Source organism: Trematomus bernacchii, unplaced genomic scaffold (genome assembly GCF_902827165.1).
Source record: "Trematomus bernacchii unplaced genomic scaffold, fTreBer1.1, whole genome shotgun sequence".
NCBI lineage: Eukaryota > Metazoa > Chordata > Actinopteri > Perciformes > Nototheniidae > Trematomus > Trematomus bernacchii.
Genome location: NW_022987652.1, coordinates 626,246 through 652,783, shown reverse-complemented (window position 1 = coordinate 652,783; position 26,538 = coordinate 626,246). Strand labels below are relative to the sequence as shown.

Here is a 26,538-nt window from a genome sequence, read left to right as displayed (position 1 = left end):
GTGTGTGTGTGTGTGTGTGTGTGTGTGCGAGGATTCAGTCAAGTGTTAAACATGCAATTTTGAATTTAAGTGCAAGGCTGATGCTTCACCGAGAGTATTTTTGTCAGTGCTGGTTCACCTCTGTCCAAATGAATTTACTACCGCCGGTCGCCTTCTGGTTTTTCAACATGCCGCAGATACTTTGGGTTAGATATCATGCCCACATCAAACATCTATTTGCATCATTGCTTATGGGATGCTATCCATCTTTGCATCATTATACATTTGCGAAGACGCAGTGACAACTTCACTTTGCTTATGTTATTACCTAGCTTTATTGAATAGATCACACTGGGCTTCTTCCAAATTAGCAAAACTTTCAACCTGGGAATATTGACACAATAGTGACAAAGGGGCTCATTTTCAGGTTCAATGGAGGGAACACAGGGGATTTTAGCCCCTGCAGACCATTTACATGCACAGAAACCTATAGAACACAGCAGGAGAGGGAAAAACCCCAAAAAACACTATAGGGTCTCTTTAAGATATTTTTAAATAAGATGTCTATGCAGTGGTGGACAGTAACACAATGCATTTTCTTAAGTACTCGAATTAAGTACATATGTGTTACTTTTACGCCACTAGATTTCAAAGACAAATATTGTATTTTTGACTCCAGTGCATTTCTATGAAGGTCTATGTTACCCGTTACTTTGAGGTGGATGAATTTTCTCTTTTCTTTTCTAAAATGCATTATAGCGTACGATGTGTAGTTGTACTAATGTCATGTTATTTTAATGTAAATGTCAAACAAAAGACGTTAATTAAAGAACTAAGATATTATGCAAACATACATTTTATTTCATTTTTCGGATGTGTTTTAATTCCCTGATGTGTGTATCTTCTTTTATTAAGGCCTGTGTGTTTCTTCCACTGTTCCTGTGTCGACCTACCTTTCATAATTCATAAGATATCAAACTTTAAAGATGACCGGGGGAATAAAGTGCAGTCAGCAGAACTGCTCAGTGTTTCCTCTGTTTCTCTCCAGAGGAATCTGAAACAGCATTTAGACCAGGAAATGAACTTTAATATGGAGACGCTTAAATTGAATTAAAATCTATCATAGATTTATTTCATAGATTGCATTTATGTTGTTGCTTTCTACATCATATTGTCAACAGATCACATATTATGTATACTCTATATGTATAGACAGTATGACAATATGACAACAACAACAACCGGAGAAAGCTCACAAAGATAAATAAATGAAAATAAAACAAATAAGAATAAATATAGGGGGGGCGGGAGGAAATAGGGGGTGTAGTCAAATGGTGATCATATTTTTAAGTTATTTTAATTTACTTTTTTAAACAACAGCAACCAGAAAAAGCTAAAATAATAAATAACGTAATTTAAAAAATGAACAATGATTAAAAACAAATAATAACAGATACAAATCCAATTAATTTAGGGAACTAATAGGGGTCTAGTCTTTACCGCTCATACATGGTGATCATATTGAGTTAATTTCCTTTTTTAAGTACCAGTAATAACAATGGGGTCATAATAAAGTGCATTTATGTAGAGTTTATATTCTTTTCACTTCCTTTCATAGTCTCGCTGTGTTGCATTGTGCATAGACCCAGTTTACTTTATTTAAATGCAGTTTCAACCACAGTCTATGGTTTCAACACGCCCTATCCAACAGGGTGAGTTAATCCGGGTTTCTCTCCTGGCTGGGAGGTTCCTCTGTCTACTGACGCACGCGCTGACAGCAACATGGAGCTCGAGGAGGAGACGCTTCTGCGCATGTCCGCGTGTGCACGGCCAGAAACAGACAAGAGAGCTGAATTGAGGAAAAACTGGCAAAGACAAAGGACTGAGACACATTTACAGAACCAGGAGACACTATATTGAGTTTTTTACACCGGTTTATAATAGCCAAGGTGTTCGAGGACCACCAGGAAGCGGACAGGTGAGTGGTCTCTGCTGAAAAAATGAAGTTATAAGACATAAAGGAAGCGTTGTGGTTGTGTTTGCTGTAGTCACGTAAAGCAGCCTGAGGATTGTTGCTACATATCTGTTAGTATCATGGATTAAAAGCATGTGTGCATGTGTTATGTTTGTGTTTAATCGCTGTTAATGGACTGTAGGATCGCTGTGATAATTGTTAGGGCTATTTTTACTGAACAGACTGCTTCCTCTACCCAGTCCTGGAAATGTTTACCTTCTCTTTTAAGGGTCTGCTGAACAGGAGGAGATTGTAACCAGCCTGTACTGTCATTTCAGATTTCTAAAACCAGTTTAAATTAAAATAAGAGGTGATTTGAAGTGTTTTTGAGGTGTTAAAATGCTAATCAGACTCAGTTAGGGTGTCATTTTGGGCTCTGCTAACATGTGGTGGGGATTTGTGACCAATTTGTTGTTATTTAAAATAGCTTAAATACAATATTGTAAAAAGAAAGGCAAGGCAAGCTTATCAAAATAGCTTTAAGACATAGTGTGAAAGAAACACATTGTAAAAAGAAATGTAAATAGATTTAACAAAGGTTTAAAATGACTAATTTACTTTAAGATGTACGCCTTTAGACATTTTAAAACAGAAAAGAATAGTTACAAATGACCAAATTACAACAACAAGTAAGAGAAGGCAAGTTTATTTATATAGAAGTTATAGAAACATAATATATTAAAGCATTACAACAAAATAAACGCATTATAATAAGACATTTAAATACCTTTTTAAAGCCAAGAAAATAGAAATGAAGTCAAGCTAAAATAGAATAAAGTTTAAAATACAACAATCAAAGTTACAGTGCTGTGTAAAATATTAATAATTGTTTGATTTAATCCAAAGAAAATAGAAAAGTCTTGATTTAAAATAAGTGAGAGTTCCCGTTTTCTGGTTAGTTTTAGATATTTGAAGCAGATCCTAATAACACAGATTCTCTTTCTGTCTTTTTCAGGTTTCTTTGACTCCAAGCATCGAATCCTTGTTGAATCCAGAGGAACCGACCCCTCCTGGTCGATGGAAATACCTGCGAATCTCTAGTCTCGTATGGAAACAGCTGCAAACCGGAGATGGAGGAAGTGGAAACACACACCTCTTTTGTGGAGTAATCGTCATTTCGCTTCGGGAGCATCTTTGTTTGCTGGCAGTTCCATCATCTTGAGTTCCTGTTGACCTTTTCTCCACGTCTACCCTTTAGAGAGCAGGTGTTAAACCCCCCCCCCCCGCTCCTCTCCTCGGCTGGGAGGTTGCTCTGGTAATGGTTGCCATGATGCTGATCGGGAAGCTGGTAGTTAACCAAATTTCATTTAAAAATCTGCTCAGAATTAGGCAAGATGTAGTCAATTTTGTAGAGAAATCTGCATCGTTCAATGCGTTGTCCGTGCGTTTAGGTACCAAAACTACCACACTATTAGGTAAACCCAGAGATGGCTGCATTACACACATCCTTTACTCAAGTAGAAGTACAGATACTCATGTTTAAAAATACTCTGGTGAAAGTAGAAGTACTGACTAAACTTCTTTACTCAAGGAAAAGTAAAGAGGGCTTTGAAATGTACTTCAGTAAAAAGTACCCATAACTAGCAGCTGTTTTAAAGAGTACCTGACCTCCCTTTATATTAATAGAACAATAATGTCATTGTTAGCTAATGAATGTTTCCATGCTGAACAACGGCAACATGACAACGTTTTCATTGGTCCCTCTTCTTTAGAGAAGACCAGGAAATGATGGATACACGGATCGTGTTCAAATCAATAGGCACGCAATGACTCTAAATAATAATAATCACGCCACCAAACACACATTCAAACTAAAGTAACCAGCCTGTTTGGGAAATGTAAGAAGTAGAAAGTACAAGTATTTGTGTTCAAAATGTAAGAAGTAGAAAGTACAGGTATTTGTGTTCAAAATGTAAGAAGTAGAAAGTACAGGTGTTTGTGTTCAACATGTAAGAAGTAGAAAGTACAGGTATTTGGGTTCAAAATGTAAGAAGTAGAAAGTTCAGGTATTTGTGTTCAAAATGTAAGAAGTAGAAAGTACAGGTATTTGTGTTCAAAATGTAAGAAGTAGAAAGTACAGGTATTTGTGTTCAACATGTAAGAAGTAGAAAGTACAGGTATTTGGGTTCAACATGTAAGAAGTAGAAAGTACAGGTATTTGGGTTCAAAATGTAAGAAGTAGAAAGTACAGGTATTTGGGTTCAAAATGTAAGAAGTAGAAAGTTCAGGTATTTGTGTTCAAAATGTAAGAAGTAGAAAGTACAGGTATTTGTGTTCAAAATGTAAGAAGTAGAAAGTACAGGTATTTGTGTTCAAAATGTAAGAAGTAGAAAGTACAGGTATTTGTGTTCAAAATGTAAGAAGTAGAAAGTACAGGTATTTGGGTTCAAAATGTAAGAAGTAGAAAGTACAGGTCTTTGTGTTCAACATGTAAGAAGTAGAAAGTACAGGTATTTGTGTTCAACATGTAAGAAGTAGAAAGTACAGGTATTTGTGTTCAAAATGTAAAAAGACGTCAGAAAAATAAGTAGTGGAGTAAAGTACTGATACCAGAAAAATGTACTTAAGTACAGTAACGAAGTATTTGTACTCCACTACTTCCCACCTCTGGGTATACTCCAAAAAGGAGTACATCAAATGCAATATACCATAAATACTAGGATGTCATACTGGTCATTTTGCAGAAAGCAGCATGCTATCCTGACCTACAATCCTTTGTAAAGCAGATAGAAGGATAAGAAGATCTAGTCCTAACTATATGAATACTGCATGTAACAGTACAAAGAAATTAACATATTATGGAAAAATTACTAGTAAAAATGTGTGGGAACCCTGTATGATGCCCATTTATACAGTAGTATGGCAATATTGAGCTTGTGTTTATGACATCTTGTAGATAACCTGTTAATTTCTCTCTTTTTGTTAACCTGTTGCAGGCTTTCTCCCATGCTGATGTAGCGTCGTGAAGCTGGTAGTTGTGGAGCTGGAGGAGAAGGAGGTGTTGGAGGAGGAGGAGGAGGAGGTGGAGGAGGTGAACGTTTGGGGATGGGCAGCGCTCCATATCCAGCGGGGGAGTGGAAGGGGAAGGGGAGAGGAGGCCTTCAGGAGCTGGGCTGCATGCGCTGGAAGGTCAGCAAGCAGAAAGGAGGAGGAGGCGGAGGTAGAGGAGGAGGGGAGGCAGCAGAGGAGAGGAGGTAATCACATGTTTCTCTATTATCAGCAGTGTGAACCTTGAAATGTTTGGTACCACAAAGTTTTATGGAAGTAATGTTTAGTATGGGTCCCCAGTAATTACAAACTGCCGGATGCTAACTTGGTTAGGTTGGCATAAGTTTACTATTAATTAGCATATGCAGACAACAGTGAAAAAATGGTAGGCTGATTTGGATAATCTTGGCGTGGCTTTTGAGGTAGAATGAGGATGTTGAATCTATTTCTGACAGTTTAAGGGTAAAAAATGAGTCCCCTAAAGTGTTAGTGTTCTTAAAATAGTTCACTACCGTATCTGTGTTTTTTTATTTTTGTTTTACTTTTATGTATGCACCACAACACCAAGTCAAATTCCTCGTACGTGTCAACCTACCTGGTAATAAACCTGTTTCTGATTCGGAAAATTTAAAATTAATCACAATTCAGTCAGACAACTCACGTGTTTCTTAATGTGTGTATTAGAAGCAGCATATAGTTTGAGTTTGGCGTCTAGGCTCGGGCCTCATCACTCCACAGATTTACAAAGGACATTGAGTGATGATTAGATAACTATCCCCCGAGCCTACAGGTGGGAGCTGGGGGTGGGAGCTGGGGTGGAAGCTGGGGTGGAAGCTGGGGTGGAAGCTGGGGTGGAAGCTGGGGGTGGAAGCTGGGGGTGGAAGCTGGGGGTGGAAGCTGGGGTGGAAGCTGGGGTGGGAGCTGGGGTGGAAGCTGGGGTGGAAGCTGGGGTGGAAGCTGGGGTGGAAGCTGGGGTGGGAGCTGGGGTGGAAGCTGGGGTGGAAGCTGGGGTGGGAGCTGGGGTGGGAGCTGGGGTGGGAGCTGGGGTGGAAGCTGGGGTGGAAGCTGGGGGGGAAGCTGGGGGGGAAGCTGGGGGGGAAGCTGGGGTGGTGGTGGGACGAGGTGCGTCACATGTTAATGTATGATTGGTGCTCGAGTTGACTGCCTGAACTAGCTCGCAGGCTTCGCCCCATGTATGGCCACTATCTTGTTAAAACTGCCATATTAAATCCTGAAAATGTCAGAAATTGACTCAATAACCCCCAAAACCACTCCAAAATGTTCCAAATCGAACAAGCCATTTTCTTTTACTATTGTCTTCAGTTGCTTTTTATTGCTAATTAATGCAACTTATGTTAATTGTGCAAATTGCCCAACATATGCAAGATATCATCCCCTTTCTATCATAAAACTTTGGACTACTCAACATTTCTGTGTTCACAGTGCTGCCAGACTACTGTAGCTGTGCATAACATGTCAATCAAGCCTTTCATCTTTGGCTCTTTGAGGTGCAGGGATCCCACGGACCCTCAGCAGGATCTCTCGTCCTCCTCTTCCTCCCTCACCCCTCCTCTTCCTCCCCCTCTGACCCCGCCGCCCATTTATCATGAGAAGCAGCGGCGGGAGCTGTGCGCCCTTCACGCCCTGAACAACGTCTTCCAGGACGGCACGGCCTTCAGCAGGGACGCCCTGCAGGAGATCTACCAGAGGTGGGAGAGCCGGGGTTACCAGGGGCACCAAAAGTGTGGGAAAAGTTGTGTAAAATGTATTTTTTCACAACTGGAATGAGGTTGAAATTGGAAGAAAGGAGTAGTTTAAAGTATCGATTGTTTTGTCTCTTGGGTAACAATATGTTCACAATCTAATGGGGGAATATACTGTATTTCCATGCTTTTGGGAATATAACTTTATATTGAGATTCAGATTTGTGTAGGATATTAAAGGGGACCTATCATGCAAAATGCACTTTTTGATGTCTTTTATACATAACTATGTGTCCCCGGTGTGTCAGGGAACTCACGCAGCGTCAGAAAATAAAACCCTCTCTCTTTTCCTCCGTACCCAAATCTCTAAAAACGGGGGAACAATGGAACTGATCCAGATTTGCGTCCGATATGACGTAATATCTGAAATGTGGACCCACGGCCCTATCAGAAACGTTGCTATCAGAAACAATGCCCGACTGTTTTGGACGTAATATGGTCGGTGTTTACATTAGCATCGCTAACACTCAGAGCTAACCTGTACTGGAGAGCATGCGTGTGAAGAAGCAGGAAATAAAAAGGAACTCACCTTGTGGTATAACCGGCAAGAGAGAAAGCCTTTGAGCTCCATACTGTTTCAGAAATAATCCTTGATCTAATAATCCTTGCGTTTCATCACCGCAGCATTTTAGACAGTATCTGCCAGGTCCCGCATGAGCCGGCATAAGCTCCGCCCCCTCTTATTTCAATTTGTTTCAGTTTTTTTTTTTCATGGAGTCGGCCTGACCCAGAGGATGTTGAGGCTATTCAGGGACACAGAGCAGATTAGACTCTTCCCCGGTAACTGGATTGAATTCTAATTAATAATAAGTGTCATGTTCAATTTCTCCAGTTTATAACAAAACAAATGCAATTTAAAAAAAAAAAAAAAATTACTTAATTTTGTAAAGAAGACTTCATCTCTCAATGCATTTTCCCTGTGTTTCAAAACCCAAACTACCGTACGATTTAATATACCCAATGCATAGTATGCCATAAATACCAGGGTGTCCTACTGGTCACATCTCTATCCCACAATCCTTTGCAAAACAGAGAGAAGTTTTAGTATTTGTAGATCTAGTATGACCCACTTGTATGAATCCTGCATGCGACAGTGTGTAAGGGAAGCTGCAGTACATACGTTTGTTTACATGTGATTGTTGACTGATCAAAGCTCAAAAATGGGCTCTACTTTATTTGATATATGGCTATAAAGGTCAGACTATTCATATTTTCAAACAGTTTTAACAATGAAATGGAAATAGGGTAACACAGTTGAGGGAAACCTTATTTAAATATTTCTTCTGTGTACTTATATACGTTTATAATCTCCTAATTTCTCTCTCTGTCGACAGGCTTTCTCCCAGCACTCTGGTGACGCCGCACAAGAAGAGCATGCTGGGAAACGGGAACTACGATGTAAACGTCATCATGGCGGCGCTGCAGACCCGCGGGTTCGAGGCCGTTTGGTGGGATAAAAGAAGGTAAGACGGGCGGGAAACTTCCATCAACTAATACATTACATTACATTTAGCTGGCGCTTTTATCCAAAGTGACTTACAATAAGTGCATTCGACCAAGAAGATACAAACTTGAAGAAAACAGAATCATATAAGTACATCAGGTTTCATAGAGCCAAAACATTTCAAGTGCTACTCAACAGGCTTTAGATAAGCCAGTCCTTTGTTAGTATATAAGTGCTTTGTTAGTAATTCTATTGCTTGAAGTGGAGTCGAAAGAGATGAGTTTTCAGTCTGAGCCGGAAGATGTGTAAGCTATCTGCTGTCCTGATGTCAATGGGGAGCTCATTCCACCATTTTGGAGCCAGGATAGCAAACCGACGTGTTTTTGCTGATGGGAACTTGGGTCCCCCTCGCAGTGAGGGTGCAGCGAGCCGTTTGGCTGATGCAGAGCAGAGTGCACGTGCTGGGGTGTATGGTTTAACCATGTCCTGGATGTAGGGAGGGCCAGATCCATTCACAGCATGGTACGCTAGCACCAGTGTCTTGAAGTGGATTCTAGCAGTTACTGGAAGCCAGTGAAGGGAGCGGAGGAGCGGTGTGGTGTGGGAACATTTAGGAAGGTTGAAGACCAGACGAGCCGCTGCATTCTGGATGAGCTGCAGAGGTCGGATGGCACATGCAGGTAGACCAGCCAGGAGGGAGTTGCAGTAGTCTAGGCGTGAGATGACGAGAGCCTGGACCAGAAGCTGCGTCGCTTTCTGGGTCAGGAGGGGACGTATCCTCCTGATGTTGTAAATCAGAATCAGAATACCTTTATTAGTCCCACAGCAGGAAAGAGCCACAGACAGCTTAATGTTACATATGTTAAAAAAAGTAAGTTATGATATAATACAAATAAAAAGTAAAAAAAAAGAAGTGACATACTTTTCAAAATACAAATCCTGTAACAGTTCTTAGGATTTAGCAGCCAGGTATATATTACACAGTTATTAATGGCATATGTATATAATGTATATATTGCACATATGGCACATATAGCACATATTGCACATAGTTTGATGGTATTTAACAGCAGCAAGTTACACAATTTACAAAATGCAAAATACACACCTTGTAACGGTTCTAAGGACTTAGCAGCCAGGTATAAATTACACAGTTATTAACGGCATATACATATTGCACATAGTTGATTGGTATTTAGCAGCAAGGGGTGATATAGTCTGTGTTGTGGTGTGTGTGTAGGGGAGGGGGGGGGTCTACTAGGGGCTGTGCAGCAGCGGGTTGTTGCAGCGATGTTTGCAGTGAAGGACAGGTTGTTATCTAGGGTCACACCCAGATTCCTTGCAGTCTGATACATATCATATGTAACTTTTTGGCATTTAACATTTATAAAAAAGTACTAAACCTCTGCTATATATTTTCGGTTACTCTACCTACATTTCCCCGAATGATTCAAACACTTTTCAAACCTAGGGAAATCTGTTATTGTCATAGTGTTGTATCCCCTGCAGAAGCTATCAGAAAGTGCCCTTTTATACAGTTTAAGCTGCATTTCTACCATACTTTTTTAAGATCTTGGTCTTTTTTAACTTTATATTATATCCTCATGTAGGATTTTAGTCATTAGACGTCTGGAAGTTATCCGAGGCAGCCAAACGGTGACGTAAAACAGCTTATTTTAGGGTTTTTATCTTAATTTCTTACTGAAAAAATACAAATTACAATAGATATGCTTACAAAATTACACTTTTTGTACCTTAGATACATACGCTCATGTCTGGACATTATTCAAATCTTCATTAGTAATACTTTTTATTATATACAAAGGCACAATCTTCTGTTTGTTTTGGAGAGCATAAATCCACTATCAGTATGAAAATAAAATCCCAACCACGAGAAAATGACTGCAATGACGACAATTGTGGTGAAGACGAAAACTCCCATGATCCCACGCTGTTTCGTAATGTCAACAAACTCTGTCTTTTTGTATTGTTTTGCTAAAGAGACGCCTTAGCAGCAGAACATATCTTGTTGTTGGTTTGACTCCCACTGAGTAAACATGAGGTAGACAAAGTGTCCTCGTTAGCATGATCTCTGTGATTAGTCAGCTGTTTCATCACCTCGCAAAGTCTGAGATGTATCAGCGTTCCTGCTTCCCTCAGCAGACGCTTTTATCAGTAAAACGATAATGTTATCAGCAGAGCCTTATTCCTGTTTCTGTGTCCTAAACGGGAACAAAATGACTCTTAATCTGGAGACAGTAACAGCTGATTGATGCAACACAGTGAAGAATGTCATTAAAGATTATATATATATATGTCATTGTAGGGCTTTAGATTTGGTCATGGTAATGATTGTTATTATTATACCTCCCTTTGTGTTGCATTTGATTGCTTACGGGAAACTCTGACAGTCAAAATGTCTCCCAATACTCTCCAAATATAGGATCCCTCTGACAAAATTTGGTACTAAACCACACAATTATAACGTAATGTCAGCTTGGTAGCTGAACCAAGCTAGTGCTAGTGCTCCGGACTCTGACGAAACGGCGGTACTACAATTTCCGTATCAGTCCGTGACGTCACTGGGCCCAGAAAGACTTTTCCCCATTGACTAACATTGGGAAAGAGACGTCTGTAAATCAGCGGATACCTTTTTTTAAACTAAATAAACTACCCAGTATGAACTATTTCATAGCCCTTATTAGAATCAGTCGGTCCTTAAAGTTGTAAAATGCACTACAAGCCGAATCTAGATTTATTTTATCTCCATTCATTCTACTGAGCCGAGAGTGGGAGCTCGGGGGGCGGGGCTTAAGGGAAAGCTCAACTGCGCATGCGCTATGCCAGGGGTCGGCAACCTTTTTGATATGAGGTGCCATTCAAAAACATTTTTTTTATCAGCGTGCCGACGATCGTGAATTATCAACGGGGGGGGGGGGGTGTGTGTGAAGAGCTCGACGAAAACACTCGTGAAAAGTGATGTTTAAAACTCAGTTAATGGGGCTCATTCACTGGCGCTTCCAGAAAACAACAACCAACATAATTATTACATTCAAATGAAGTACATTATTCAAGTTTACATTAACTTTGGATAATAACACGGGAGAAATGAGCGGAAGCGCTCTCTTTTCCTCTCTCCCCCTCTCTCTCTCTCCTGACAGCCCATCAGTATTTCCTGCAGCTCACTGATCCAGTAATGAGTGACAGTGAAGAATAATTATATGTATAACTTGTTCCAGAGGTAGATAAAATAGCTAAGTGTGTTAGGTCTAACTCTTGTGTGTTCTGCTCCGCTCACCGGTCCGTCACAGCGGGTGGAGCTGCAGGATTTCTGCTTCACACACGTTGCAAACCGCTATTTTACTGTCTTTTTCGGACACCTTAAAATACTGCCAGACTGGTGAAGCGATTTTGGCGAGCTTGTTTTGCCGCACACAGAGAAAAGTGTCATGTATTTTCCGTCTCACGATCGGCCTTTGAGAGCACCGATCGATCGGCAGAGAGTGAGTATCGGCCGATATCGATCGCCACGCAAAAACTGCGGCATTTTTACAGCTCCTTATGGGTACTGCAATTTGTGAAGTGCTTTCCTCTGTGGTGAAATTATCAGCACTGCACCACGGAGGAAAGCGGCAGAAAGTCGCCTGGAGTTAAACAGAGCGGGGCTGCGCTGCGTGCATGGCTTCCTTCTGCAGGTAACGGGGAGACGCGCTCTGGCGGCGGTCTCGTTCAGGATCCGAAAATAAAATGTAAATATTTTGCACACTTATTCCACTTATTCCGAGTGTGCCACTGGTTACGGTCGACAACCCCTGGCACGCGTGCCACCAATGGCACGCGTGCCAGGGGTTGCCGACCCCTGCTCTATGCTCTCGACAGCAAGGCATGATGGGTCATTTGTGTCGTTTTGCTCTCGAGAATGTCAGGCCTTTCGTCCTCATGCGCCAATGAGCAGCTCTCAGGAATGAACGAGGCCCCGCCTCCGACGCTGTATCCAGTTCTTATTATACATCCATGAGCTGAACACATTGCATTTACCTGAATAATAAGTCCCCCCTCCTCCTTTAGGGATGTGGGCAGCATCGAGCTGTCCAACGTGACGGGCTTCATCCTGAACGTCCCGTCTAACCTGCGCTGGGGTCCTCTGATGCTGCCGCTCAAACGCCAGCACTGGATGGGAGTCAGGGAGGTGGGGGGGGTCTACTACAACCTGGACTCCAAGCTGCGCAGCCCTCAGCCAATCGGAGCGCCTGACCACCTCAGGTGAGTGTGTGTGTGTGTTGAGATTCAGATCAATTATGGATTTAAAGGTCACCTATTATGCAAAATGCACTTCTTCATGTCTCTTCTACATCAACATGTGTCCCCTCTTCTTCATGTCTCTTCTACATCAACATGTGTCCCCTCTTCTTCATGTCTCTTCTACATCAACATGTGTCCCCTCTTCTTCATGTCTCTTCTACATCAACATGTGTCCCCTCTTCTTCATGTCTCTTCTACATCAACATGTGTCCCCTCTTCTTCATGTCTCTTCTACATCAACATGTGTCCCCTCTTCTTCATGTCTCTTCTACATCAACATGTGTCCCCTCTTCTTCATGTCTCTTCTACATCAACATGTGTCCCCTCTTCTTCATGTCTCTTCTACATCAACATGTGTCCCCTCTGTGTAAAGAGACTCTGAAAGTTTCAGGAACAAAGATTCTCTCTCTTTTTGTCCTGATCCATTTATATAAAAACCTGTCTGAAAATGAGCTGATCAGATTTTGGCCACTTTATGATGTCATAATGTTTTTTTGGCTTGTGTAACCATTAGCCAATCACCAACCAAGGTAACCCCTCCCCCCCACCTTATCACCTGAATCTCCTCCTAGAGCACCATTGTGTTCTTTGTAACCAAATCTCTCTCAGAGGGGCGTGGGGAGGGGCTCCTTATTTTCATCTAAAGTAACAGACAGAGAATCAGCACTTTTGAAACAGGGCTGAAACAGAGGGGATTATGGGATGCTGCAATGATCTGTTTGGTGTTTCAGCCAATCAGAGACAGGTTTTGTATATATCTGAGACCTATAATATATTGATGAAAAACAGTATAATAGGGGACCTTTAAATGGATTCATCTGTCACATGCAGGAGCTTTTGGTGGTGGTAATTTTAAGATGTTTTTTGTTAATCTGTAACCCTTTGTGACGAGACTTTATATAGAATTAGATGTAGCCATCATGACAGTTTATAGACTCTGGTTTTGAAGTCTTGAATTTGACATTTCAGCCGTCACCACATTTGTTTTTTTGCAACCAGAAGGGACACAAAAGCCTGGAGCTGAGTACAACCAGACAATGGAAATACATTTGTAGGCAACAAAATGCTATAATTACTTTTCATGAACTGGAAACAAACTATAAAAGGGGTAAAAGTTCAAGGATGACAACACGGAAAACACTGTGGTAGCAAACTGTCAATCACAAGTTAGCCCCGCCCCTTTTGTGTGTTTTAGTGATTCTTTGTTTGTGTGTCTATCGAACTTTTGTACAAAGCATATATTGTATATAAAAATTGGTCGTAGCCATTCAAACAATTAACCAGAATGTTGCAATTAGGCTGAAAACAAATGTAATGGTTTACAATTGAGTCAGTTCGGAGACAAAAACAGGGACCACATCATGGAGAGACCTGTCAATCACAAGTTAGCCCCGCCCTAAAGCGGACCCTTATCATCTATTTTACTCTAAGTGGGACCATTATTTACAAAATGAACATTATGTAGTATGAAAGAGGTCTTTAAACTACTGATTCAGGTCAGAAAACTAAGGTTTAAAATGTTTTCTAATGTAAAAAATCAAGTGAGAAGTAGGGTAATTCTCTAATAGACTTCTATACAATCAGACGTCTTATTTCAACCAGTGGAGTCGCCCCCTACTGGACATTAGGGATATTAAGACATACTATAAATACTAAGTTTGTCACTAAAACTGCATATTCAGCTATGTGGCCAATAATTAATAATAACAGGGAAAATGTGCTTTACATGGCATCTCTTTGAATAGCAGATTTTGAAAGTGATTATATTTCAGAGTTGTGTTTTTGGGGCTCTAATGGCGCATTTCCACTGCAGGGCCTCGCACGGCTTAGTACGGTATAGTTAGGCCTTGGTAGGCCAGGCTCACTTTATGCTGCGTTTCCATTACAGTTTAGTAGCTGGGGCAGTAACTATAGTAACGCAGTGTAGGCGGAGCCGTGACGTCATCTTCAATGCGAACCACAAAACCAAACATCAGCCGTTAGCTGTTAGCACTCAGAGCTCACAGCTCCTCATATCTGTTCAGAAACTAGACAACAGTTAAACAAGTACAAACCACAGACTGTCTGTGTCATGGTGAATACAGTCGCTGCTTTATTTATGTCTGTAGGCCGTTGTTGTGAGTGTGGACGGTCGGAGCATATACAACGTTAGCTTAGCCAATCTCCATTCAGAAAACACGCATTTTTAAAGGTTTTTCGCCTGCCGTCTGTCTGCAGACTTGACAAAGCATTAATTCATGGTTTTGACTAACCGGTATCAGTATGTTGTTACTTCGGCATCATTTTGAAACGTGTATTACAATTAAATCACGGTCAAATATGTTCATTTTGTTGTAGTTGTAGCCCCCTTGCCAGCGATTCTCTCACTAGTTTAGCATACTCAGCCCGGTTGTTGGCCCGGAAAGAACCTCGATTTTGGAGGGCCAGAAAAACTGTGAAAAAGCACCCGTTAGCCGGAACTACGCCTAGTGGAAACGCAACCAAAAACGAGCCGGGTTTGGCTCGGCACGCTTAAACCGTGCTACGCGCTGCAGTGGAAATGCGCCATAAGTGGCTTTTAAAGCAGGTCTATCCTTTATACAGATGCAGCATACAGTATAGATATTTAAAACATGTAATTATCTTCCCTATTATTTGTTAAGAGTGCATATTTGTAGCTATACATGTCCTAAATGTGCTCAAAATAATGTTAAATATAAGTTTCTATGGTTTTTAACCTAAAATAAATGTTTTTCAAGTAGTGTTTTCTATACGAATTGCTGGAAAACAGTTGATTTTTTTGGGTTTTATTATCATAATAATAAGTGGCGTTGCTATTTTTCCTCATGGCAGGAAGTTTCTCCGGCAGCAGCTGCGAGGGAAGAACTGTGAGCTCCTATTGGTCGTCTCAGAGGAAGTGGAGGCGCACCAAACATGGCGGACGGACGGCTAACAGGTTCAACCTGCCGCTCTCAACGGGCCAATCACAGGACAGGAAGTCGTGCACAGCCAATCACGTGGATGCAGATGTTCTTCTCCTCCATTTCTTTTTGAGGTTTTGTTTACACGGCCATTGCTGGACTCTTTATCGGAGAGGATGCAAAGCAATGAAGGAAGCAAACACTTTACAGGGAGAATCACAGTCCTGTACTCACAACACACTTATACAAATCTTGTGTTTTTATATATATATATATATATTGACTATTTTTCAATGTCAGTTTTTGTTTCTTTTTACTGTTTCCAAAGTGATGGGAGTTTATGAAAAATGCTGATTATCCGCAGTGACGCTCCCGGCTTCAGCCATGTTTCCACAGACGTGTTTCCCGTCCTTCACTTTCACCAAAGCGTGCCCTTTCTGCCTCTTTTTTTCATCTCATCACAGGTCAAAATCAAGTGATTCATCACGTTGCCAACTTTGTATTTCATCCACTTTTCCAAACACAGTTTTATATTATGCAACAGAGCATCTTTCACTCAGTTTCCTAGAAGTAATGGCGTCATTAATCCAGTTTTCTGTGATTGTTCACATTGAAACGGTTTCTCTAAAGTAGAGAGGGGGACAGGAAATAAGGCTAACGTAATGGTTGTCATCTCTTATTAAGAGTTATACTGCATACAATACAAGAAGACATCTAATTAGGGAGAAAAACCTTCTATCTTAATTATTCAAACTCACAGAAATGTGCCGTACTTTATGTAAACAGTTAGCGTGACTTTGCAAAAGCTAGATCTGGGGTTTATTGTGCTAACGATACTCATGTGGACTGAAATTGGTTCTAGATGTAATATATTTCAAATGAGGGTGATAAGAGAAAGTGTTTCTATTTTTGTTCAAATGTAATCTTACAAAATGACATTAATTGACCGTACCTAATTTAAAAATGTCAGCCCCAGGGAGAGTTATTTTGGACTTTTAAAGAGGCCCTATCGTGCTTTTGGGGGGTATGAGAAGCAGTATGAGAAAGAGCTTTTTGAGCATTAAAGCATGTCACAGTAGAGACACTACATACACATATGAAACCTGAAACTGAGTGTAATAGGGCCCCTTTAAAATGAAAGAGGTCATAAACACTCATCGAGGGTCTCAAATGTGCAAGAGGACGTTTTAGAAAAGTGGATTCAGGAGGAGATGAAGCGCAGTGTGCCTAGGTGTAGAGAAATGTAAAAAGGAAAGTAGATTTTGTGGTTTTTTTTTGGTGGATTTCTGTGAAAAGAGCCTTACGAGAGATTCCTCTGTTTGTAGCTTTCAAATCAGCTCAAGAGAAACTGTTATTTCTATTGTCTCTAAACGACGATATTGGCCTTAACTTGTTTACATTTCAAATATATATATGTGTTGCTCTGAAAGAATAAGATGCCATTTATCAGGAGATTTAATCCAAAGCACCAATTTATCAGATCACATAATTTAAATATGATGTTTTCACTTTTGCAGCCAAGGGCTTTGTGTCATTTTCTTTGGACCTTCAAGCTCTAAATGTCGCGTTATATCAACGTGAAGCATCAGAGAGGTTTTCATTCATTTGCTTTTGGAGATTTCTGGACCCACTCGCATCATATCTCACGGTTGCATTTATTCAACATGTGCTTTTTTTGTTGCCATGACAATCCATTCAGCCCTTCCCACTGAAGGAATCCTGATATTGTTGTATTTTTTTTATGTTTGGCATAGAAATAAAATGCTTATAATGGCACTTTATGTATAAACGACAGTGTGTTTGTATTTCATCCGTCATTTGTTGCTCTCACAGGGTTATTGTTGAGTTTATTTCAGTAGAGGAATTAATGTATAACATTTACTCGTGCTTTTATACAATTTGTAGGTATTTTATTTGTATTTTATGTTTCTTTATACTTCTACAATACTACATGTTTTACCGTACTTCATTTTATACACAGCTTCAAAAATCTAAATTGAAATGTTTCCAAAAAAAGAAATGATATATATTTTTTATTAAACTAGCTAACAGTTTATACAATAACAACTAGGTTTTTAAATATACTTTAAATACATTTAGCTGATTATACTCAATATTAATAATTGTACTTGTAACTCTTTATTTAAGCAAAGACTGTTATTCCACCTCTGAAAGTAATTTTTACTTTTTATTGTTTTATTTTCTATTTTACATTTTTACGCCTTAATTTTTGTCTTTTTTTAAGTAATTAATGTAGTTTATTTTTATTCTTTTATTTGTATTATTTATTTTTTGCTTACATCCTGAATGAACCATGAGGCTGCTGGTGGCGCGCTCGTTCTCATTATAAACAAGGGAGCGCGCTTACGGACACGGGAGCGCGCAGAGCGGTGTGCAGATGTGTCGCAGATTTTGTAAAGTCACTGTTCCGAAACATCCAGCTGGCAGAGGGGTCTGCAGGTTAACGGACCCGAAAATAACGCTCCATAGACGGGGAGGACGCAGCCGAAGCACCGCTAACATCTCCCGGTTCTCTCGGTCTGTAAACACCGGGAGTTTTTTACTTTGACAGGTGAAAACGTAACACACATGGAGCTGTCAGCTATAGGGGAGCAGGTGTTTGCTGTGGAGTGCATCCTGAAGAAAAGAGTTAAGAAGGTAACATTTATCAACATTTAGGAGCTTATTTTAAGAATGCTACTTTGCATGCTAATGAAATGCAGAGAGATTAATGGCAGTAATCTGGTTATCTAAGTGTTGGAGGATGATGTCTCTTTCATGTGTTGAATGCAGATTATCATGTCAGGTGTTTGGAGAAAGCAGATTGTTTGTTGCGTTCATTCTAAATTAGCATATGTTGACACATGCAGGGGTGCAGCTAGATATTTGGGGTCCTTTAAAGTGCATGAGGGCCCCTCTAATTTAACATTGCATGATTATTAAATGTAGTTTAGAGACTTTCTGAAGTATGCAAAACTATAGCTTAATCTAAGATCCAAAGTTAAGGCAGGCTAGCTTTTATTCAAGTTTTAATTGCATTTATTTCAAAGGCTATATGTATTGTTATATGCAAAATAGCTACAGTGTTGTTTTGGCATTGAAAATATGGAGTCCCAAGCTCCTCATACAGTGCAATATACAAAATACTTAAGACATAGAAGTAAATAAAGAATAATGCAAGAAGAAATTGAAATACAAGAGTGCAAGAGAAACAACGGTGCAAATAAAATGCAGAAAGTAAACTATAAACATGTACAATTAAATACTTTACATGGAATAAAACTCTGTGTATTGTAATACTATATAGATAAATATGTAGACTGCGAACAGATGTATAAGTCATACATATAGGTAGGTAAGGAAATGTGTTGTCATTCTGCAACACAGGGTTGTTTAATGAAAGCAGTTGTGCTCCACAAGAAAACTTAAGAGCATTTTTCAAATTGGCATCAGTAGAAAGATAGACTATAGTGACAAAAACTACAAGGAAGTCTCTTAGAAGATAATATGCCCGGCAACATAACATTAAAAACATTACACATGTGGCGCTGTGCTACATATACAGAGTGTCCGCGGGGTCTTCAAAAGTATTAAAAGTTGATCAATCAATTTAGCGAAAATGAAGGCTATTAAAAAGTATTAAACGGCATTTTCCAAGGTATTACATTTTGTAGCTTGTTTTCAATAAGTATATAAATTGTCCAAAGAGGTAGTATTCTACAGTTGAATGTAATCATTGCGTAGGTGTGTAGTGTGATTCTGTGTAGTTTATTTATGGCATCCCGTTGGATTTGACGTCATCTGAACAGGACATCGCACGCTCACTGCTTGATAGCGCGCGAAGCTCCGTTTACGCCGGTTGTTAAACAACATCGTTATGGGGAAATGCAAGTCTGCGTCCAAATGGTTGGAAGATAAGGAGGAAGGACAATCAATACTGTATATAGTAAATGTGAGGTAAAGTGTGTCGCCAAGGTAACCGGTTAGAACTCCAAGTGGCGATGAGGGCTTAAAATGTATGGAAAGGGTCTTAAAAAAGGTCTTAAAAGGGATTACATTTGACTTCAGGATTCCTGTATATACCCTGATATAGAAATCTGAAGATACCCACGGCTAGAAGGTCATTAAAGCTTTATGTGCAAAATGTCTAAACAATGTATTTTCAATCCTCACATTTAGAGTTAGATTGTGCTTGATAAATGAGTGAAATAGTTAAATACACTTCTATTTGATTAGATTGGAGATTTATTTGCCATTAATTCTCTTCTAAATGGTTTGAGATGAGGCTTTAAACAAGGCTTCATGTATAAAGTGAAAGTCAGAAAGGCAGATGATGAAACCACATGTGGACTAAATCTGTCCTCCACAAACTGCTGTTAAACTGTGAGATAAAACCCACCGTGATATTCAAGTTAAAGGTGATTTAACCGTAGTAATACAGTACATTTACACTATAGTTAAACCCTGATCGAGAGAGGGGTTTGGGGACACAGAGAGCATCATATTTGGGCTTTATGAGTACAAGTAAATGACATGATTTCCATTGCATGTTATGGAAGATTTGGGCATTTGAGGTTTTACCCAATATTGCTCCTTTTGACTGCAACACTGGGTGAGTAAGACAAAGTCGGGAAATGTGGTGACTTCACCCTCTGAAGGTATTATGGGATGATGTCAGCGAGGGTGACTAACTCTGAGAGGAGAGGCTGGTGGATGGGAAACATTCGGAACATTTAACGTCATCTAACAAATACTGAAGGGTGCAAATAAAGTCATTAGGGAAGTGGATTTACTCGAAAGGCTTTGAAATATCCTCCTACACAAAAATCCATTAAAATGCAAGAATTTAAAGGTAAATATGAATTGTTTTGAAGCATTTAAAGGGGACCTATCTTTTTGATGTCTTTTATACATAAAGATGTGTCCCCGGTGTGTCAGGGAACTCACGCAGCGTCAGAAAATAAAACCCTCTCTCTTTTCCTCCGTACCCAAATCTCTAAAAACGGGGGAACAACGGAGCTGATCCAGATTTGCGTCAGATATGACGTAATATCTGAAATGTGGACCCACGGCCCTATCAGAAACGTTGCTATCAGAAACAATGCCCGACTGTTTTGGACGTAATATGGTCGGTGTTTACATTAGCATCGCTAACACTCAGAGCTAACCTGTACTGGAGAGCATGTGTGTGAAGAAGCAGGAAATAAAAAGGAACTCACCTTGTGGTATAACCGGCAAGAGAGAAAGCCTTTGAGCTCCATACTGTTTCAGAAACAATCCTTGATAATCCATGATATGGCGTTTCATCACGGCAGTATTTAGTTTAGACAGTAGCTGCCGGGTCCCGCATGAGCTCAGCCCCCTCCTTTTTTAAATTTTTATCAATTTTTTTTTTTTGTAAAGCTTTATACCCCAAATCAGCACTTTTGAAACAGGAAGTGAAATAGAGGGATATGAGGCATGGCTAGAATGGGTGATCTGTTTGGTATTTTGAGCAAAACACTTCATAGACATGTTTTTTTTATATATCTGAGACCTATGCTATTGCCTAAAAATAGCATGATAGGTGACCTTTAATGACTACAAATTTATTTATTTTATTGCTTTTTTTATGAATTCACATGTAGATGGGACAATGACGCAGTATTAGGAAAAAAAACGGTATATTCTGTGATGTTATTTATGGAATTAGCATCTAAATGACATGTTTTGTCTCCACAGGGGAATGTGGAGTATCTGTTGAAGTGGAAAGGATGGCCTCCAAAGTAAGTTACACATTTAAAACTAATGAGAGAGTTGGAAATGTGTTTTTTATTCACATACAAATACAGTGGCATAACAAATATGGAAAATGTTCTTTTTTATGTCAAACATACTGTATTTATGGAGTTTTTGGACACTTCTCGCAGGTACAGCACATGGGAACCAGAGGAACATATTCTGGATCAGCACTTAGTGAAGGCCTACGAGGAGAAGTAAGGCTCCAAAACACAAGTCTTCATTTCGTTGTTTATTTTAAATGGCTAACAACAATAACAGTAAACGTATAAGCCGTGGCGATCCTAGAGGCGGTGGGGGCCCTAGGCAAACATTCACTGGGGGCCCCTCGAACCAGCTTTTCGAACCCCCCCCCTCCCCCTGGAGCGGAGCAAGGCAACAAAACTTAAAATAAGAAGCAGCATTTTTACGGCGCGCTATGCATGGGGCCGCCTTGAGGGGGTTTCCCGACATGTCGTTACAGTAAATTAAAGGGTGTTTCATGTTGTCGTTGCTGTGGACCTTCTTAATCTACCTTCTTTGGGGGCCCCCTTCTGGTCCGGGGCCCCAAGCAGTTGCCTGCCTTGCCTGTTCGCAAGGAGCGCCCCTGCGTATAAGACACTCTAAGTGTAAATGTACATTAACAACTTAACAACAGGTTACATAGCAGGAATTCCTTCAAATTCGGCACAAATGAATTACATTTTAGGGGTAAATAAAGTGTTTTTGGCCTGAGTATTATAATGTCTAAAAGGATAAAAGAATGAAGTGATTTTATTCTTATTTATATAATTGTTTATATATTTATTTATTTATTATTATTATTATTTGTTTGTATTATTTATATATATATTGGTTTTTTTAGAGAGCAGAAGGAGAAACAATTGGGACACAGGAGGAAAGGACCCAAAGCCAAAAGACTCTTTCTGCAGGTAGAAATCTGACTTAAAGGTCATCTATTGTGCAAAATCCACTTCTTCATGTCTCTTCTACATCAACATGTAGTTTTTCCTGTAGTTTCAGGAAAAAAGATTCTCTCTCTTTTTGTCCTGATCCATTTTTATAAAAACCTGTCTGAAAATGAGCTGATCAGATTTTGGCCACTTTATGATGTCATAACGATTTTTTGGCTTGTGTAACCATTAGCCAATCACCAACCAAGGTAACCCCCCCCCCCCCCTTATCACCTGAATCTCCTCCTAGAGCACCAATAGGCGCTTTCACACCAAGTACTTTGCCGTACTTAGTTTATCGGAACTCTTTAGTTCCGATGAACTAAAGAGCAGATCGCGTTCACACCGGAATAAGTCCCTGAGGGTGGATTAGGCAAATGAAGCCGCTGACGTCACTTCTTCTTCTTCTGCTTTGGGTTTACTGGCAGGCCGCAAACAACTTCACGGCGTATACTGCCGCCCGAAGTCCCCGGCCGGAAGTCCCCGGAGTTGGGGACTGGCTTCAGTAGAAGCTGCTGGGACTCCCAGCAGCAAATACAATGGCGGCTTCAAAAAACGTTTCAGAGTTTTACGGGGCGTGGTTTAGCAATTCGCCCAGCCAATCAGAAATAGGAACCTTTTTCTCCCCAGGTAAGTACCACCTCTCTAGCAGGCACTAAAAAGGGGTGAAAAGGTTCGCAAAAAAAAGTTTTAGTTCAAGATCTTTTTGGTGTGAACGCAAAATCCCAGGAACTATCGGAACTATTCCTGGGAAAAGTACTTGGTGTGAAAGCGGCTAATGAGTTCTTTGTAACCAAATATCTCTCAGAGGGGCGTGGGGAGGGGCTCCTTATTTTCATCTAAAGTAACAGACAGAGAATCAGCACTTTGGAAACAGGGCTGAAACAGAGGGGATTATGGGATGCTGCAATGATCTGTTTGGTGTTTCAGCCAATCAGAGACAGGCTCTGTATATATCTGAGACCTGTAATATATTGATGAAAAACAGTGTAATAGGCGACCTGTAATAAAATAAATAAATAATACTTTTTACTTCTTTAAACACACCAATCGTCATGTAATCCAGTTTATCTTCTGCTTTATATTCAGGATACGGTTTACACCATGGATCTGCGCAGCGCTCACAAGTCTCCGGACGACCCTCCTCTTCCTCCTCTTCCTCGTCTTCGTCTCTCTCTGACTCGCTCTCTGCTCCCTGAGGAAGAGGAGCGCTCGTTGGCTTCCTGCAGGAGGAGAGAGACACCAGAGCAGCATCCAGGAAGCAAAACCTGGAGGTCAAAGTTCACGTGTCTTCACTCCGACCCTCGGAGTCCCACAGCCGAAGACTGGGAGGGCCGGGGGGAGGAAGAGGAGGGGGAGGAGGAGGATGTAAAGGAGGTGATGGCAAAGGGCACTTTAGATGGTATGTGTCAGTATTCTTCTGGTAATTGGTTTTTCCCACGCAACACAATAACAGGAGAAAATACAGAGTACAATTGCAGGTGCTGTAAAGACCATTACAGTAATAGCATTGACAAAAATAAACCAAAATACACAATGACATGATAAGACAGAAACAGAAAACCCCTAAGACCCTGGATCAGCTCCGTTGTAGCCCCGTTTTTAGAGATTTGGGTACGGAGGAAAAGAGAGGGTTTTATTTTTTGACGCTGCGTGAGTTCCCCGACACACCGGGGACACATATTTATGTATAAAAGACATCACAAAGTGCATTTTGCATGATAGGTCCCCTTTAACATTAGAAATGTATTAGTGTGGCCAAACTTTTTCTGTTGAGATTCCTGGAAAAGGGAAATTAATTTTCATAAAAAAAGTTGATTCAAGAACAAAACTCTGTTATTAGATCAGTACGGACGTCAAATGTCCTGTTTGGCTTGCCGTACATAGCTGCCCAATATGGCAGGCTTGCGCAGTGCAAATCGGGCAGACATGTAAATCGGGTAGTCACGCCGGGTTCTTCTGCTCTGACAGCTAGGCATGATGGGTAATCTGTGACGTTTCGCTCTCTCAAAAGTTGGGCCATTTTGTCTTCATGCGCCAATGAGCGGCTCTCATAGGAAAGAACGAGACCCCGCCTCCCACGCTGTATCCAGTTCTTATTATACATCCATGGTTTGCAGCCCCGTTTTTGTTTTTTTAGAGATGTGGGTAAGGAGGAAAAGAGAGAGGGTTGTATTTTCTGAAACGTTGTGAGTCTCACACACATTTATGTATAAAAGACATCAAAAAGTGCATTTTGCATAATAGGGCCCCTTTAAATGTAAGAGCTCTGCAAGGTGACGACTATCATGACATGTCAATACAAATGAACGTTTTTCTGCTTTGTTACCGTTGACATTTCAATTCTGAACCAAAGATTGTTTTTTTTTTATTAGATGTCCCATTTTTTGCACTTTTTAAAGGAAAGACATCACTAGATATTTCCTGATGTCTGTCTGCTGATGATCTGCCTTCTCAGTTTAGAGCGTCTTTCTTCATCTCTCCTCAGAGCAGAGAGGTTAACTCAATAACAGATCACATGTGATGTTGCTGATGCAATCACTGACTGCAACTCTACACTCTGGGTGTTTCTCAATGTCGAGGAGGCTCCTTGGTAGGACATGTACCTCTGAGTCAGTTGCTTAAGAAGCTAGGCAAGAATACTTCCTGGCATTCGGAGAACTAAGAATGGAACAGGCGAGCAAGTGTGCAGGTGTGCGTCATATGAGAGGCCCCGCCTTACATTTTCCGCCAAAGATTTTGGAAATTGGTCCGTGCGCAAAGCATTGTGGGGATTTTAAGACCGCGGAGGATACACATGAGCAGCCTCGAAATTTGCCGCAACGAAGGACGCCGGCCTCGGTAGAATTCCAAGCATCCTGGACATTGGAACAGTCCTTCGGCGGGACTCGATGACGTAGCATCCTTGAAATAGTGGCTCTGGAGCATCCTTCCTCGACATTGAGAAACACCCTCTGCCTCTGAAGAACAGAAAAAGATAGAAATGTCAGAAAAAGCTAGAAAAAGTCATAGTATAGTATGTCATCAATGACAAATTGATAAAAGATTATCAAAATGGAAAAATAAAATAGTATAATATATCATAAAATTCAGTTTAAAAGTCATAAAATATGTAAAAAGTCTTGTCTAAAGAAAAGCCATAAGATCATTTCAATCAGGAGAGACTTCATTTTGTTTAAAGAACATTTATTGACACATGCCATAAGTTGTAAATGTTAAGTCTTTGGCGATTAGACCCCGATCCTGAAATCGTATATCTAAAGGGGGAAATGCAGCCGTGAGCATATAGGGAACCCCCCGGGGTCTAGACACTGGTGATGATGCTGAAGATCTGGATTTGATGAGGAGATGGGATGAAGAGGGGATGTGATGAGGTCTTTGGATTAGCTCTCCTGGCACTGGATGTGATGAAAGGAGGTGGATGGGGAGGAGGTGGACGGCAGCATGAACACCTGAAATCACGCTGACTGCAGGAGAGAGGGGAACCATTTTAAAGTTTGGCTGCAGCACGCTGATTGGCTGCTGAGATTGAGGTGAATGTAATAGGTTAACAGAAAGCCCGTGATGAGCTGATTATAAGCAGCTGCGGAGTGAATGTATCCCAGTCTTCCTGAAAGAACTTGCGCTGAGCTTCATTTAGGCCTTATAAGACATTTTATAAAAATAAATGTTATAGTATGTTAGGACATTTTATAAAAAGCCATAAAATAAACAAAAAAATACGTAAAAAGTAATAGTATATTATGTCATAAAAATACATTACGAAGTGATAAAGAAATCCATAATTCTTTTTTAAATGTCATAAAAAAACAAGGTTTAGTATATTGTAAGTCTTTCAAAAAGAAAATGTCTGAAATAGTACAGTATGTCATAAACAAAGTCAGTGACAGCCATAGTATACCAAGTGATACAAAGTTTTGAATGGGTTATTTAAAAAAAAAAAAGCCATTAAAAATGTATAATATATCATAAAATTCCGTTTAAAAATCATAAAATATGTCATAAGAAAAGTCGTAAAAAGGTCATTGTATAGTATATCATATAAATGTCCTTCTGTAGTCTTCCTCTCTGTGTTCCTGTCTCCCTCAGGACAGGAGAGGGTGAACTGTTCCTCTCTCAGACCGGAGGAGGAAGAGGAGGAAGAGGAAGAGGAGAAGATTCTGGAGGCTGTCTGGCGGCCGCTCGTGGCTCCAGGAGAGGTGACGGTCACAGACGTCTCTCTGAATTCCCTCACCGTCACCTTCAGAGAGTCCAGAGTCCCACGAGGCTTCTTCAGAGAGAAAGAGCCGCTGAGGATCTGAGGGTTTAAAGAAGGTGGTTAATGGCAGAGAAGTCAAAAGTACACACATCCTTTCCTCAAGTAGAAGTACAGATACTCGTGTTTAAAAATACTCTGGTAAAAGTAGAAGTACTGACTAAACTTCTTTACTCAAGTAAA

The 26,538-nt window shown here is 40.4% G+C and overlaps 2 protein-coding genes across 5 annotated transcripts; both read left to right on the top strand.

Moving 5' to 3' along the window:
- Window positions 1–1,785: 1,785 nt before the first annotated feature.
- josd1 (Josephin domain containing 1) lies at window positions 1,786–17,184 on the top strand. 4 transcript variants are annotated; one of them, XM_034134825.1, is made up of 7 exons: window positions 1,786–1,957; window positions 2,949–3,248; window positions 4,930–5,187; window positions 6,490–6,690; window positions 8,079–8,207; window positions 12,257–12,451; window positions 15,323–17,184. In XM_034134825.1, the coding sequence occupies exons 3-7, from the start codon at window positions 5,039–5,041 to the stop codon at window positions 15,420–15,422; spliced, it is 774 nt and encodes a 257-aa protein (XP_033990716.1). In that variant the 5' UTR covers window positions 1,786–1,957; window positions 2,949–3,248; window positions 4,930–5,038; the 3' UTR covers window positions 15,423–17,184. The 4 variants fall into 4 exon arrangements, with proteins under 4 accessions (XP_033990716.1, XP_033990718.1, XP_033990715.1 ...); XM_034134827.1 differs by having other exon boundaries at window positions 1,787–1,957; window positions 2,949–3,281; window positions 6,496–6,690; XM_034134824.1 differs by having other exon boundaries at window positions 1,787–1,957; window positions 2,949–3,281.
- Window positions 17,185–17,855: 671 nt separating this feature from the next.
- cbx7b (chromobox homolog 7b) lies at window positions 17,856–26,437 on the top strand. Its single transcript, XM_034134857.1, has 6 exons — window positions 17,856–18,048; window positions 21,112–21,155; window positions 21,300–21,365; window positions 22,013–22,079; window positions 23,190–23,502; window positions 26,190–26,437. The coding sequence occupies exons 1-6, from the start codon at window positions 17,980–17,982 to the stop codon at window positions 26,399–26,401; spliced, it is 771 nt and encodes a 256-aa protein (XP_033990748.1). The 5' UTR covers window positions 17,856–17,979; the 3' UTR covers window positions 26,402–26,437.
- Window positions 26,438–26,538: the final 101 nt, after the last annotated feature.